This window comes from Perissodus microlepis, chromosome 16, assembly GCF_051167445.1.
Source record: "Perissodus microlepis isolate ML-2025 ecotype Zambia chromosome 16, ASM5116744v1, whole genome shotgun sequence".
Lineage (NCBI taxonomy): Eukaryota > Metazoa > Chordata > Actinopteri > Cichliformes > Cichlidae > Perissodus > Perissodus microlepis.
This window is the reverse complement of record NC_140476.1, coordinates 26,043,224-26,059,353: the sequence shown is the minus strand read 5'-3', so window position 1 is coordinate 26,059,353 and position 16,130 is coordinate 26,043,224. Positions and strand designations below refer to the sequence as shown.

At 39.9% G+C, this 16,130-nt stretch overlaps 1 protein-coding gene across 1 annotated transcript in view; it reads right to left on the bottom strand.

Annotated features, from left to right (window-relative positions):
* Window positions 1-15,879, bottom strand: part of LOC146371032 (amine oxidase [flavin-containing]-like) — a 46,105-nt gene extending 30,226 nt beyond the window's left edge. The window contains exon 1 of the mRNA XM_084954938.1: window positions 15,708-15,879. Within this exon, the coding sequence (XP_084811064.1) occupies window positions 15,708-15,762 (55 nt within the window). The 5' untranslated portion in view covers window positions 15,763-15,879. The remainder of the gene's footprint in view (window positions 1-15,707) is intronic.
* Between the last annotated feature and the right edge of the window lie 251 nt (window positions 15,880-16,130).

The window sequence follows — 16,130 nt, the reverse complement described above, 5'->3', positions numbered from 1 at the left end:
TCTCAATGTCAGGTGACACCCTTCTACATATCCAATCTGCTTTCTCATATGGGGCCCACCTATTGCTCACCTGCAAGCCCATTTGTAACCCAGGTCTACCCTACAAAAGACAAGGTCTGCCTGGTTGCCTATGATTTGCCACAGTCATGCCCTGTTTATTAAGTGTGGACATGAGCTTCTCTCTGTTTAATTTAACATCATTTTTCCATGACATGACAAAACATGACAAAATCAGGATATGGGTTATGACCAGGAATAGGTGTGGCCATGTAAACCAGGCAGCTTCTGCTTCTGCTTCTTGTGCCAGATTATTTAATTCTTGGAATGAATTAAATAATCTGGCTGAGCCATATTCCTGTGCCATAATAGCTGCTCTACCTACACTAAACCTGTTATCTTCAACACATAACATCCTTTTTATCAGTAATGAGTGGCAGTAATGGATATTTGTCCATCTAGCGTGTGATTGTGACTCTAGTGAATGTTTCAAAACTGCACTCCTTTGGCCATTTCCTGTTCCTGCCTTTATCTCTTTTCTGCTGCTTGCTGTTTTCTATCATCTGACTTTCCCTCATTCCACCTCTGGCTTACCACCTGCCATTTGTCTTTTCACTTCTAATTGCTCTTGCCATGTTTCCCCCCCAGTGTTTTGTAGTTTTAATAGTCCCAATCACATTAACAGCCCTCAACTACACCAGATGAGAGCTGACAGACATTCAGCTCAGAATCAACTAACAACTCCTAAATGGCCTAAACTCCTAAATAACAACTCCTGTTTTTTTTTTGTCTTTTCAGTCTATCGCCTGTCTTCTTGTCTAGCTGACAGTTAGATAAGAAGATTCACACTAGAAATGTCACTAGAACTGATACTTAGGATACCAAAATTCTAAAAATGTGACAGCACCTAGTTGTTTTGTTTTTTCAGAACTATACCTCGTGTTCGTGTTAGAGATGCATCATTAGTGTGGATGGTCTTTAAAGTGAGTGAAGACACAAAGTTTGCCAAAGTAAACCATAAGGGGGCCACCTTGAAAACGTTCAATTCAATTCAATTCAATTTTATTTATATAGCGCCAAATCACAACAGCAGACGCTTTATATTGTACAGTAGATCCTACAATAAACCGTACAGTTCGTACAGAACAACAAACCTATTCAGACACTTATGTTGTGTTCCAGATATCTTGGAACTCACATGTCAGAACTCTGGAGTGATGTCACTCCTAAGTTAGTGCGATCCAGAAGAAGCTGGGGAAAACAGGATTTGTTTCGGTTCTTAGCAAAGCGGCTAAAAAAACACATTCATGGACAGACTGATAGAAAGTACTCAGTGCTCTGAGATGGCTTATTTAGTAAGTCAAAAAAAAACCCACAACAGTTGCAGTACAGGTTAAAAGTTTACAGTTTTACTACTTTTTACATCCAGTGCCAGCACCTTGGATCGCTAACTTGTGGTATGTTAATCTGCTCTGACTTTCCAAGTGTGAAATCCAAGTTTGGTGGGGCATTCCACAAAGATATTTTGACTGGGAACCCCATTAAATCACCTTGACCCAGCTGAATGTAGACATTTTAAAGACGCTAACAAAGACAAAGTGGCTGAAGATAAGCTATTCAGTGCTCAGAGGTAACCACAAGCTCTGCTTTTTTAGTAAGGTAAAATCTCATTTCAGTTAATTATCTGTGTAGCCTATAACATGTTGTAATTTGTGAGAAATTTAGTTTAGTAACTTTTTTATCATGATAATACTAATAGGCATTGAAGAACATTTTCTTTTTACTTGTATGTATATGCTCTCAGTTATAGTTCTTAGAATAAAAATTATAATCTGCAAAATTCAGACATACATAGATAAATAAGTCAGAAATTGGAATTGGCCAAGACAACTGCAGTTTGTGTCAACTCTTACTCGCTGGAGAAGAAGAAGGACTTGCAGAAGGACAGGAAAAAGTACAAATGGCACAGCAAAACCTACACGTGGAAATTTTAAAAAAAGTGCAGCTATTGTGATGGCGCCACCCTGACTCCTTGATTAAAAAAAGGTATAAGAGTCAGGTATGGAAATACTGTGCACTTTATCATACTGCAAAATCAACTATGTTTCACAATGGCTACTGTTATACAAAAGCTTAGGCTAACATTATGTAATGATCATCATACCTCATAGTAACGTTACAAGGCTACTCTGCAACCATCCTAACATTTTAGTCTGTGTCCTGTCAACAAACTATAATGGTAAAATTTTAAATAACTGGTCTGCCATCACCGTGTCAGAGATGGGATAATCACTCTGTTTTTGTTGTTTGTTTGTATTTTTTTAAACCATGGTATTAAATTGGGTGTAGAGAAGTAAGTATGTGATTCTATGTGCGTTAGTATCATCTGCTAAATTTCTGGTATTGTAACATCCCTAATCATAGCAATTTTGTAAGCAGATTAGCTTTTAGCTATAAAAATCAACAGACACACTAGCTGTTTCATTCTAGCTGCAACTGCACGTCTCATTTGCAGTCGCTCAAATGCCCACTCCAAAAACGAGTACGGACAAATAGGCCGCTGTTTGCCTGCTAGGCTTCACCACAGTTCACTGTATTCACGTAACTAGACCAGTCAACCATGTTTGTGTTGTTGGTGCTTTTTGGAGCATTTGTAATGCAATTATTTTGCACATAACATTACCTGCTCTGATATTTTTAGCAAAAAGAGAACCCAAATGCCAGATAGAGAAAAACAAAAGTTATTTTGATGCACTTGCAGAGGGTGAACAAAAAATACAGCATGCCGTCAGAAAAAAGAAGAGCCTGAGAAACACTAGCAAAGAATGCACGGGTAAAACACAAATGAGGTTTAAAACAATATGACAAATCAATATGCACATTCGGGTGATTCAAAACGAGATACAAGTAGAAACGATCCAAACTTACTGTGTCGTTAACTGTACCAACTCTTCTACCAACTATTTAGAGAGTCAGTGCTCCAGTTTGTGAGTTTTTGTGATGAATGAATTTCTATTATTACTTTTTTATATGCTAGCAGTAATTACAGTTAGCAAAATACGATCATACAGGCTGGAAAAAAAACAATATAGCAATGAGAAAAAAAGGCCAAACTGGAATCATAAATCAGAAGTTCATAAACATGTTGGTGACATTATGGTGGCTACATCCAGCTGTCCAATCTAATTGCTAAATAACGATGACTAGCAGTTAGTTTGTATCTTACAATGCCATAAACAGATAAAAGTATTTATCTTCTCACTACTGGTGTTAACAAAATTATGTCATCTTTTACACATGAGGGGTGTAGTTGTTTTTAAAGGGATAAATCTGAGATGCTGTTTAATGTTGAGTAAAATATTTTTCTTTAAAAAAAATGTTATGCCCTAAATTGGAAATTAGAACCTGCTTTCTAAGAATATTGAAGAACATGTTCTTCAGAGAGACAAATCACACCGTCAGTGTGTGACATTTGATTTTCTCCATGTGTCTCAGTGTGTCTGCGCCCAGACAATGTTCTTTTCACAGGAACACAAACAAAAAATCCAATAGTGTCTGAGTGACAAGTGAGACATTTGAATAGGAGCCCAATGAGGCTACATATTGATCCGCAGGGGGAGACAATTACAAGATGTGCTGCAATTACATTTTCCCAATCTCATGTTCTCAACATGCAGACACTAATTTGGTTTTTACGAGCAACAAACTGAGGAGCAATACTGACAAGCAATTACAGAATAGCTTGAAATTTACACACGAGAATATTTTCTTTTGTGTGTGTTGTCAGGAAAAAGGTGATGAGAATAACTGGACCTAGGGTAGGTCCTGATTTTTATAATGATGAAAATTAGAGCTTTGAGTGCTCAGATTGAGTAGAAAGGTGCTTAATACATGTCAGTCCATTTACCATTTAACTGACTGTTACTAACATTATTGGAAATTTACATTTGCAACCACCCAAAAAATGTGTGTACTAGTGTATGTCAAAAAATGAGAACTGTTGTAAAAAAGTTGCTTTTCCACTCAAAACTCCCAAATTCTATATATTATATTTTTATTATGCATTAAGTGAACGACTTTTTTTTCATTTAAATTTTGATGAAGCGCCTCAGAAACAGCTTCCTGAACGCAAAGAGTCTAAAGTGTGCAGTCCACCCATATCTTGAGCTAATTAAGCATAATTCATATCACTGATCAGATTCACGGAGGCCCCACCCACAGGCCCTAAAAGATCCACTGCAAGTGTCAGATACCAAGAGAACCCTAGAGGTCTGGTACCCAATGGCTGTGTCCCAATTCAGGGTCTGCACGCTTGAAGTACGCATTTTAAGTGCGATTACGTCACCGCCACGCGACGACGGCTGTCCCAATTCGAAGTGTACTTCAAATGCGTACTCCAAATGCGCCGTAGATTTCCCCAAATATCAAGCGTGGTCCGGTGCACGCTTCGTGGTCCCATATATCCCACAATTCATAGCGCGGCGGTGGGTGTGGATAATTTTGCGCAAAACACGGCAGAAGGGAGCGGCCGAAGAGTGAACTGTCAAAAGTAAGTAGTGAGTATGATGTCACTTATTTATGTGCGAATGTTTAATAACGAAGAACATTAAAACATTACTGTTGGCCACATGTCGGCAAAGTTGTGTGACATTAGTGATGTTTGTACTTTCAGCATTAACTTGGTTTTAAAGCATATATATATATATATCTATATCTATAGATAGATAGATAGAGATATATCTCATAATAATCTGACAATACTATAATATTGGCCATATTATATTTACATTACCACAGTGAGATGATTTTAGTCTCATGAACAACATTAGCTAATTGTTATTTACTAACTAATCTTGAAATGACTGTTCAGTACAGAAGTGAAGCCCAATAATCATGTTTTACAGTCCTGTGGTCTCAGCCTCAGATACTCAACTAATCAAAGTGATGTCATGACAAAAATGAATGACCAAAAAAACTTTTTTTTTTCTCCTTCATTTATGTCAAACAAAGCTGTATGAAACGTTTCTCGCGGTTAGTATCATGGTTGCTAGGCAACCTGAACAGCGCGACGAAGGCTAGACCGTCCTATTTCACAAGCCTCTCACTTCGCACTTCTCGTACTTATAGTACGCACCGTACGTAGTACGCGTAGTGCGCGTACTTCAAGCGTGCAGACCCTGAATTGGGACACAGCCAATGGTTGTATCCCAATTCAGGGTCTGCAGCCTTAAAGGCCGCATTTTAAGGCCGATTACGTCACAGCGACGCGACGAATGCTGTCCCAATGCAAAGGCTGCTCGAAATGCGGCCCTCAAATGCGTCCTTCATTTCCCTGAATTTTAAGGATGTGGCGGTGTAGACTTCGTGGCCCAACATATCCCAGAATGCACAGCGCGGCGGTGGGTGTGGATAATTTTGCTGAAAAAAAACAGCGGATGAGGGGCGGCCGAAGAGTAAACTTTAAGTAAGTACTGAATATTACGTCACTTATTTATGTGCAAATGTTTACTAACGAAGAACATTAAAACATTACTGTTGGCCACATGTCGGCAAAGTTATGTGACATTAGTGACGTTTGTACTAACTTGGTTTTAAAGCCTTTACTTTAAAATATACGCTGTTCAATAGCTGACCTTAATCTTACAGAGAATGATCAAAGCTCATGTAGAAACAAACAAACAAATGAACAAAAGATTTTCTCCTTCATTTCTGTCACATAATGCTGTATGAAACGTTTCCAGCTGTTAGTATCATGGTTGCTAGGCAACCTGGGCAGCACGACGGAGGCTAGACCATCCCATTTCACAAGCCTCGCACTTCCGGCCTTAATGGTCTTTGAGTACGCGGCCCTTGTGGACCGTTAAGGCTGCGTACTTTAAGGCTGCAGACCCTGAATTGGGATACAGCCAATGTTCCCTCTAAGCTGCGCCGTGCGCAATTGCGCACTGCTGGCACGGTCTCTGCGCACAGAAAATCTGCGTTGTGCACAGAAAAAAAAATCTAACTTGAATTGAAATTAAAATGAATACTTTAACAATTCTCTTTTGCAGTGTTAGTCAGTGAGTGACTGGCTGCTCTCGTATGGGATTAGAACGATGCCACCTTATCCCATAGTCCAGCCAATGATGCGATTCACATTCGTATATACGCAGCTAATCAACGTCGTTTACAGGCTATGACAGCGTCCTTATGTGCTGACACCGGTGTTTTAGCTAGCAAAGCAGCGTGGCTGATGTGGAGTGAAGCCACATTAATGACAACGTGTACAACCATTGGAGATGTGAGCAGGACAGACGGAACAATTGACGGAAAAAGTGCGGACTTTATACCAGTTTTTAAATTGTGTTGATAGGCCACGTAAAACCAGAGTTGTGATTTTAAAAAAAATATGCAATGTTTGGTTTTCTTCCTGAATACTATCGTTGTTTATATTTACTGCGGGAAGAAACGGTAAAAATGGCGTTTTATAAGGAAAACGCTCTCCGCCTGTGAGCAAAGATGAAACCAAAAAAACCCACCCTTTCCTATTCGTCGAAAAATGTACCATGTCGACCAATCAAAAGATGATATGGCAACATGGTATTTAGTTGTTTAGGAAGGGGGAAGTTTTAGGAGTGACACGGTGTTTTGAGATGTGAGAGGTTTGCCACGTTTAGTGCAAATCTTGTGTAGTTAGTGTGTAGTGTAGTCAATAGTTTTCTTGTGTGCGTCAGAACAATGAGACGACTGCTGAATGTTACAGGTGTTACAGGAGTGACACATCTCCTGTTGTCAGGCCTGCAGGTATCAGGCTGTTGTTCTCCTTTATCTCATAGTGGACAGAAATTATTTTTTGGAGTGGCACAAATAATTTGTGTGGCATCAAATTTGATGCAGAACAGCTGATTGTTCTGTAAATAGTTTGAAATGTTCATTTAAAAAACCGTCTTGGCTGCATTTTTAGGTAAACAGCTGCAAAAAACTTTGTTTACAAAACTCAGTTACTTTTTTGAAGAAGTAACTATATAATTAATTGCCCAACATTGGTCATTATTTACTGTATTTTACAGACAGAGTTACAGGACTCTCTCCCAGACCACAGACTCATAATACAAGTCAGAGCTTTATATATAAAAAAAGAAAAAGAAAAATTAAGTTGTGTTTTGGAGTTCAAGTTATTTTTACTTCCAATAGTGTGAACATACTACACAAGTCAATGACTAGATTTTTTTTAAATTTTCATTGTAAGTGGGCTAAAGCAGTTAATTAAAAGTAGTCTAACATAAATGTAAATGCTGTAATTTGATTATTTTAATAAACCGTGTAACTTGGATGGATTCGATGCTGGTGTGACCACAGTGCACACGTCTGCTGTTGCTCACAGTGGTCCAAGGGATCGCTCAGGGAGTTTGTGTGTTCGCTCAGACACATGAAAAATTAGAGGGAACATTGCTGGTACCCATTACCTGGTTCATAAAGCAGGTGGTCTTAATTTGATGTTTCATTGCTACAAAGGTCAGAGCAGGTTTAATATGCTTTGAAAGTTTGGTGTGCAATAATTAAAATAGCCTTCTTCATGTTTAGTTTCCACTCTAGGATCAGTAATCAGCCCTCTACTTGACCAATTCCAGGAAATGACTGCTCCCTGCCAAGAAACAGTCTGGAACACAACCCACCATAAATCAGCAATGAAAGTTTTAATTCTTCTGCTTTATATGAACTAAACACCAAAGATATAATATGTAAACAACTGAGCTTTACAGCTGCTGTCTTCATTCTACGCTGAGTTAGAACTGGCTGGAAGGCAGTGTTGTAGCTGTGCATGTGCAATACAGACATGTGAGTTGTATCAGTTTCCCATGTGATTCTATCTATAGCAACTTCCTTAAAGGGGCAGTGCCCTCAAAAGTATAGCAAATCATTTTAAAGTTGTAAATTTCCTTTCATGCAATCGTTAAATATACCATCAGGCAGACAGATAATTTTGTCAGTCAAGCAGTGAACAAAAAAACAGAGGACCTCATAAGCCTACCCTAAATCCTTCAATTAAAATATATCACAAACAGAGAAGAGGGCTTTCCAGGTGTGCAAACATCAATCAGCTGAATGCACTTTTCACACAGCCAACGTCAGCATTTGTAACATTAACACACCTGACATTTCTCATGACTTTAGCTGCCACACACAAGGCAAACACAGAGGCGCAGGCATGCAGAAATGCACTTATTACATGCTGTCCATCGAATGATTGAATCAGACCGCACACACAACAGGCTCTGTTGTTTGCACAGCTGGACAGAGAAAGTGGTTATCTAGGATTGAAGCCATAATGATGCTAAATTGCCAGAGAAGGTGAGGATTTATTCACATATGGACCGTTCACATACGTTGACGGATATATTTAGAACACAGCAGGTGCAATGAGTCCTAGAAATGTATTTATGAGATTGAACGCACCACTTAAATTCAATTTAGTTTTATTTCTAGAGCAGCGATTGACAACAGCAGTTGCCTCAAGGGGCTTTAAATTGTAGAATAAATACCCTGCAATATTAGAGGGAAAACCCCAGCAATCAGACAGCACCCTATGAGCAAGCACTTAGCAACAGTGGGAAGAAAACAGGGTCCGGGGTATCATTAGAAGGCACAGCATGATTTTCACTGCTATGCAGATGATATCCAGCTTTATTTTTCCATGAAGCCAAATGATACGCACCAATTAGTTAAACTGCAGGAATGTGTTAAAGACATAAAGATCTGGATGACCTCTAACTGGTCGCAGCAGATGGGTGCTCCTCCCTGAGCCTGGTTCTGCTGGAGGTTTCTTCCTGTTGAAAGGGAGTTTTTCCTTCCCACTCTCAACTTAGTGTTTGGTCATAGGGGGTTGTTTGATTGATGGGGTTTCTCTGAATTATTGTAGGGTCTTTAATACTAAGCGCCTTGAGGCGACTGATGTTGTGATTGGTGCTATAAAATAACATTTAATTTAATTTAACTGAATACTTAGGATATCAGGGTCAGTAAAAATGTAAAAAGTGAAAGTCTATCACAGTTTTGAGATACTTGATTTGGGTTTTTTTTGTTTGTTTTTCTTCTACTTCACAATTTACTGTCTCTAACCCAACTGTTTTAATTTTAATGTAACTTGCTGCAACACTGTAACATCATGAAACAGGTGAATTTTGGTTATCTTCGAGTGATTTTACATTAGGTATTTCAGGTCTTCTTGCTAAAAGTTCACCATCTGCAATTAGGAATTTATATACAAGAGTTTTATCTTTTTTATATCACTGCTATCTCATTGGTGGACGTGGGACGTAGAATTTAGAGACTTTTGGTGAATTTAAAGCTCAGCTCTCACTCATGTCACAGTTATCTTTCCAGAGGACATAAGTTATCACTTACGTCCTCCGGAAAGATGCCATCCTCTGCCATCACCAGGATTGCACTTACTAAAATCCTTTAACTAAATTGTATCTGGTAATGCCTTTAGTGCAGCGCAGTGCAATGGAAACTTTCCATCTCGTGTTACCTGCCGGCAGGATGACCACATCATTCAGCATTCTTACTTGAAAGTGTCTTGTCTTGTGCTCAGACAGACTCCAAGTACAATATCATGCAAGATACCAAATGTCTGGAAGATCACTGCAATCAAGAAGGCCATTCTAACCAGGCCCTATGAGGAGAAGGAGAACCGGTTCATGTGCTGCTATGGCCCACTGATATTTACCTATGATCACAAAATTTAGCATAAAATAAATAATTTAAGAAAGTGGGGGTGTTTCTCAATTTAAGCTCACAGATATGCATGCACATCAGCATGCATCAACTCCACTGTCACCAATGGAATATAATTCTATAGGAAGTACTGTGCTGAGTAAAGCAGAACAATCATATTTTGAATCATTATTGTATGGAGGTCATATGTCAGAGGCCACATTTTGAAAAAATCAGCAGATATTACAATAAAAAGAGAACTTTATGAAAGTGGTTGACCCAGAGTCATGTAGACATTCAGAGTCTCAGTAAACCATCCATCAATGCCTCATCAGGTAAGTTACAATAAAACCTTCACCAAACTAACAGATACCAAAACTGAGGATATTTCCTCTATATTTTAATTTTAGCTAGTTTTCAAAGATTACAAAAGTGTTTCCCAGTTATTTTTTAATTTAACTTAAAACTTGTTTTCAGTTTAGTGTTAGTTAACTATGATAAACTTGTACAGAACAACAAACCTGTGAGAACTAGAGTGTGTCTCACAAAGGCTAAATGAAAACAACAAACCCATAAACACAGACATACATTTCAGCTAGGGCTGCCACAAACGATTATTTTGATAGTCGACTAGTCACCGATTATTTTTGCGATTAGTCGACTAATTAGATCATCATCCATTGGACGTAAAACGTACAGCTTATTGCACCAGCAGCATCTGCTCTTATATAACTATCATTAGCTTACAGCTTTAAGTGTTTAAGGTATGTGCTAACTAAAAATAAAGACGATAGTTTATTAAATTTTAATGAAATTTGCAGATTGTTTCGGTGAAGTTTAATAAACTCCTTGCTATCTAAAATATAACAGGACACCCGAGTATATTCTCGAGCATCTCACACTTCTGATAATCAGTTGTCTGCTTGACATTTATTCAGCTGTGTAAAAACTATAACTTTGATCTCAGCCAAACCGATTTACTCAGGAACAAATAAAATACTAAAAAAAAGCCAAACAATAACATTTTGAAGTTATTTAAGTGACTTATATGTCATGTTTAACCTGAGTAGCAAAAGACGGCGGTGGGTTTGAAAACGATTTGCCGGGAGTCCGGGGTTCTCACCGGCTCTAGTGAGCCTTGCCCCCGGCTAACTATCGAGCTAGTGGGTAACAGACGTCTCCGAAAACGTCGGAGCGCTTTTGAAAATATGTGGTGTCTTGATAAACTGAGCAGATATTTGAGGTTTACACAGCTACATTCTCGCCTGAAAATATGTTAAACGTTTAGTTTGTGACCCAGAAAGAATAATAAGAGTAATATTAAAACTAACTAGCTGCCGCCATTGTTGGAAACTGAGCTGGGCTGCGCTATGAATTCTGGGACACAGCTTCTTCTTCTTCTTCTTCGGGGTTTAACGGCAGCTGGCATCCTTGCACATGCAGTGCTGCCATCTTCTGTTTCAGTCCGTTATTACACTCTTAAATCCAACTACTTATTCCTGTGTCTTTTGTGATCTTACAAAGCTTCAAACGACGCGTCGACTATTAAATTAGTCGTCGACGATTTTGATAGTCGACGTAATCGTGACTACTCGACTAATCATGGCAGCCCTAATTTCAGCTGAACCATTTCTATTTGTATTAGAGAGGGAACTGTTGTTATTATACAACCACAATGCTACAGTCAAACTATCATTCAAATAAAGCCTGCATCATTAAATATGAGGCTCCTTATCCGATCTATTCAATTTGTGACAGTAAATCACTAATAAATTTATTGATAATAATATGATAACTTAATACTGTTCAGCTGATGTCCACTCGGATGAATCTGCTTTATTCATTATTCATCACAGTAGGCTATATCATTCATTGTTAGATGTGAACCTGGCTCTCCTGCTAACCTACTCACCAAGAGGGATATAACTTCTCTCACTGCTGCTGTTTTTTTGTATTTGGGCCACACAGTGCTTATCACAATGGGTGGATGGCAATACTTAATAGATGCACCTTAACCCATTCCTCCAGTATTAGTTGATGGCGACTCACAGGGGGATGATTGTACAGAACCCTAAGCTAACCCTGAGCTGTGGTCCTTGCCATCTCGTGTTTCCCAACCACAGATGACGTTAGCTTCTTCCTAAGACGAGGGCGTCACTGGCGAGGCAGCTGATTATTTACTCTATATTTATCATCACAAATTCTATGTAGCATTTCACACATCATTTAAGAAAGCAAGGATGTGCCTCAGTAGAGGTAATAGAGCATGCATCCCCTCTATTGGCACAAATACAACATTGTCACTCGATGACAAATGGTGCACTGAGTGAACCAAAACGATTCACGTCGGCTGGGTGAACCAATGTCTGACGTGCATTCACTTCTAACAAGTATAAAAGCACAACACACCCTCTAAACACAGACAAGCACTTTGGTCGAAAAGCTTTCTATGTTTTGTGGTTTATTAGCTTAAAATGTTCTTAAAGTATACACAACATGGAAAACTGCACTGAATGGGAATGATTATATTCCCTTCTGGAAGCACACATAAACAGTCACACACCAAGAAAGGACTATTTGTGAAACTACGCTATAGACACGTGCAGGAAGCATGTTGGTTCTTTGTCTGATTATGACATGTATGTTACTTGGACCCTTGCCTGCCCTAATGTGCTCACATGTGTAATTTTATCTTGTTAAATGATTTTACAGTCATTTAACTTTACAGCCAGTTCTCCGGGTAAAAGTCCAGTAGAGTTCATCACCACAAAGTGCAGCCAAAGTTTCTAAATCCTCTACTGTGCAGTTTAATGGGGGAAACTATGCTGCACTGCATGACAGCTTTAAGTTAGCTTGGGAGATACAGGCCCTGTGAACCACTTACTTTTGAACTGTCTGTTTTACCACTTCCATCCTCTTTCCTGTTTCACAACCAACTCAAGTTCCCAGTTTACACTTTATTCCCTTTCTCGCTTCCCTAATCCTGACATATTCTTGTCCACTTTCACAGCTGCTCAGGCAAAACATGAGGAAATCGTCCCTTCCCTGTTATTTCTGCTTATCTGACCCTCCTCCTCCCCCTTCTCCTTTCCTCCACTCCTTTTCCTTGGCATCCTCTCGGCTGCTGGTTTGATAACAGGCTGTCACAAGCATTTAATGTTTTCTCAGAAAGTGTTGGCTGCACCTTGAGGGCCACGAACCCACCAGGTCCGTGGTCCTGGCTGGCAGAAAACAGACAATTGCATTTGCAAGCAAATTAGAGAGACACACATCTTAGTGGAGAGGTGCTGAAGGGGCAAAAACAGCACTCCCTCTTCCTCCTGTTTCATATGTGCTTTGATTGGACAGTGATTGTTATATGTGGCCCTCATTGTAACCCCGCAAAGGGCAGCAGTACAAACAAATGGTGTAATTACAAGAACCTAATGTGGGAAAGTGAGGAAAGTCAGAGCAGAGGGAAGCCAGCAGGGTCTTCTGGTGTTGTTGCATTTTCTCTGTAGCATTTGTTTTTGTCTGTGTGACTGGTATTTGAACTGACACTGACCTAAATTCTTTAGTGCCTGACAGCAGACATGCAGGCAGGCAGGCAGGCAGGCAGTCGATGGAACTGTCAGACTAACAGAGAGTGAGGCAGCGGTCAGGCATGGGGAACAGAAAGGACAGAGGTTCACTCACATCGGGAAAAACAACTTCAGTCACCGCACCAACGCCACAGATGCTAAAATCCTGGCCTGAAGTTTTGCACCTGCAAACCTGACTGCTCATTTTCAGGAGTGTGTGTCTGAAAGTTGTGTAGCTGCATCGAAACAGCCAGGAACAACAGGGATTCAAAGTTTTGACGTTACACCACATACAGTATGTCAATCAGCATCTTTGATTCAGAGCTCATTATTCTTACCAGACTTAATGAATTCAAATGTTTTAAATTTAAGACAGGACCTGGTTTAAAACCACTCGCAGTCAACTGCCATCTTCAAAATGTCACGATGGCGAGAAAACATCAAAGACTGGGAGAAAGTCTGCGACCAGTTTCCCACTGAATGGTTCAAGCTGACAACTACATGCAATCTGTTTGTGGTAACATCTCAAAAATGACCAGAATATAACCGACTGAGTCGAGTCCACCACTGCACAGAAACACGCTGTAGCATTCATCACTGCACATGGATCACAATGTGTTGGCAATCTGCCTGCATTTATAAATTAAAGGGTAATTATTTGCGAACCTTTGCCAGTCTACCTGAGAGGGACTGCAGTCAGTCCAAGTCGGACGATTGGAAACAGCTCACTTGGTGAAAGGCAACCTGTCTCCAATCGCCTTGCTATGGAAAGTGGTCCTGCTGAAGTTGAGGGTGTTGTACAGTAGGCTCAAACTCTGGGTGATCATCTGGCCACCTCAACCACTCAAAAGCAAAAAAAAATTAAAAATATCAACAATCACCAATTTTTCCTAGTGTGACCGGGCAAGACAGTCAAAAAACAAAAACAAAACAAAAAAACCTGCGGTACTAGAAAGTGGCAGTCCATTCCCTTTATTTTTCTTTCTTTCTTTCCCAATCTTGAATGTTTTTGTGGATTTTATTTTCTGTTTTTGTCCAATGGAAATAGCCCTACACCCAGCCCAACTTTTAACTATTTAGGCAGTGCAAAACTGACGTGCAACACCAGATAAATACTGGCTACAATACACCATCATATTTGCAGATATTTTTGCCAATACCAGTGCTATGCCAAAAAGTGATTGTTTGCAAGAAGTGATTTGGTATCAAGCCAGTCTGAGCCAGAACGAACATTTCTGTCACAAGGTGACAGCTACAAGCAGTTTTGGGCAAAGCGACTTTTTTGGATCATTTATTTATGAATGTAAATGTTTCACTGACATTAAAAATTTTGTTTTCAAGAGAGGTCTGGCCAAAAAGGCAGCAGAAATTGCAAAATCTATAACGTAACAGTTATGTAAGGTCTGGATCGGTTATAATGTAGAACACAGAGTAGGTACAATCGTGCAGAGTCATAAAGATACGGATTTCCTTACTTTATATATAACCTCTTTGTAAATCCTGCTGACTGCAGACTATTTATCATACATACATAAGCAAAAATACTGGACATAAAATCACTTTTTGACTCAACACTGATATTCAGCTGATGTATCAGCACATCCCTACCAAATGACACTATGTACAAAGATTTGCATTCTAGGATTGAGAACATTCCCTATCCTCATAGTAAAGGTTTCCCTTGTTAGGTAAGAACAGCACACAGCCTGTTTTCTAAGGAGTATTTAGTACCAGAAGGCGCCCAGTGCATTTCCCTCCCCTCCTATGCATTATTATCATTGTTATTATTATTTATTACTACTGAGGGGGTGAATTACCAACTTGTACTTAAAATGCAAGCGTGCAATATTACACCTATCGCGTCAAATGCAACGTTTGTAATCCACACATCGCGTCATTTTTCACATGGCTGCTGGACTCCTCCTCAGCATCACGGCCAGTCTCCACCTGGATCATAGAGCGAACACAAACCAGCTGCTTTTATCTGTACAATCCAACAACTCGGGCCAAGACACATGTCAGCCTTATGGATGCGAGCAACAATCATTTACGAGAACCCCTCCAGCTCACGTCCTCTTATGTAACACAAAGTATGCGCTGGTTGATTAGCTGTTACTCAACTTGCTCTGCTGTTGCTGCGGTGATACAGAGGTTGACTAGCTGCTGGAGGGGAGGGGAGGCAGCCTCACGGAAGAACACCGTGAAGAAGAAAAACACTACGAATAAAAAAAAAACCTCCATCATTGTCAGCTCTGCACACAGTCAGCTGTGGATACAGGATGTGCCGCGTCTTCTCACACACTCGGTCACGGCCACAGTTGTGTAGTTAACCTTCCACAAAGCGCATCTGACCGCTACCAGCTCTGCTCGGAGCTTTGGCTTTAATCAGTTTATTTGCTCAGCTCGTCCGCGGAGCCTGAACACAAAACTAAAGTTTTCTGACGTGCAGCCTACCTGATATGCCCGCGCCGACCACTATAACATCGTAGGTGTTGCTGGGTGCAGTCATGTTGCTGGGTGGTGTGTCTTCTTTCACCTCTTGGTTGTGTCAGGTCGTTGCCGAACGCAGGGTGCACGGCGGAGAGCATCTGGATTAAAAAGCGCCGGGCAGGCCCACTCCCTGCAGACTCCGCCTACCCATAGTAAAGCGCTGCCCTGTGGGCATGGAGGGTTAGAGAAAACAATTTAAAGAATGAAGAAAAAAAACAAAAAACAGAAGAAGAAGTAGAAGAAAGTATAGTTTACTTACTATAGACCCACATTTCACCACGAAATTTAAAAACACAATGTAAAAATATACAATTCATTCATCATTCATTCATGGCCTTTTTCTCCTTTGTACTTTTGTTTTATTTCCACGCATTTATTCATTTTTTA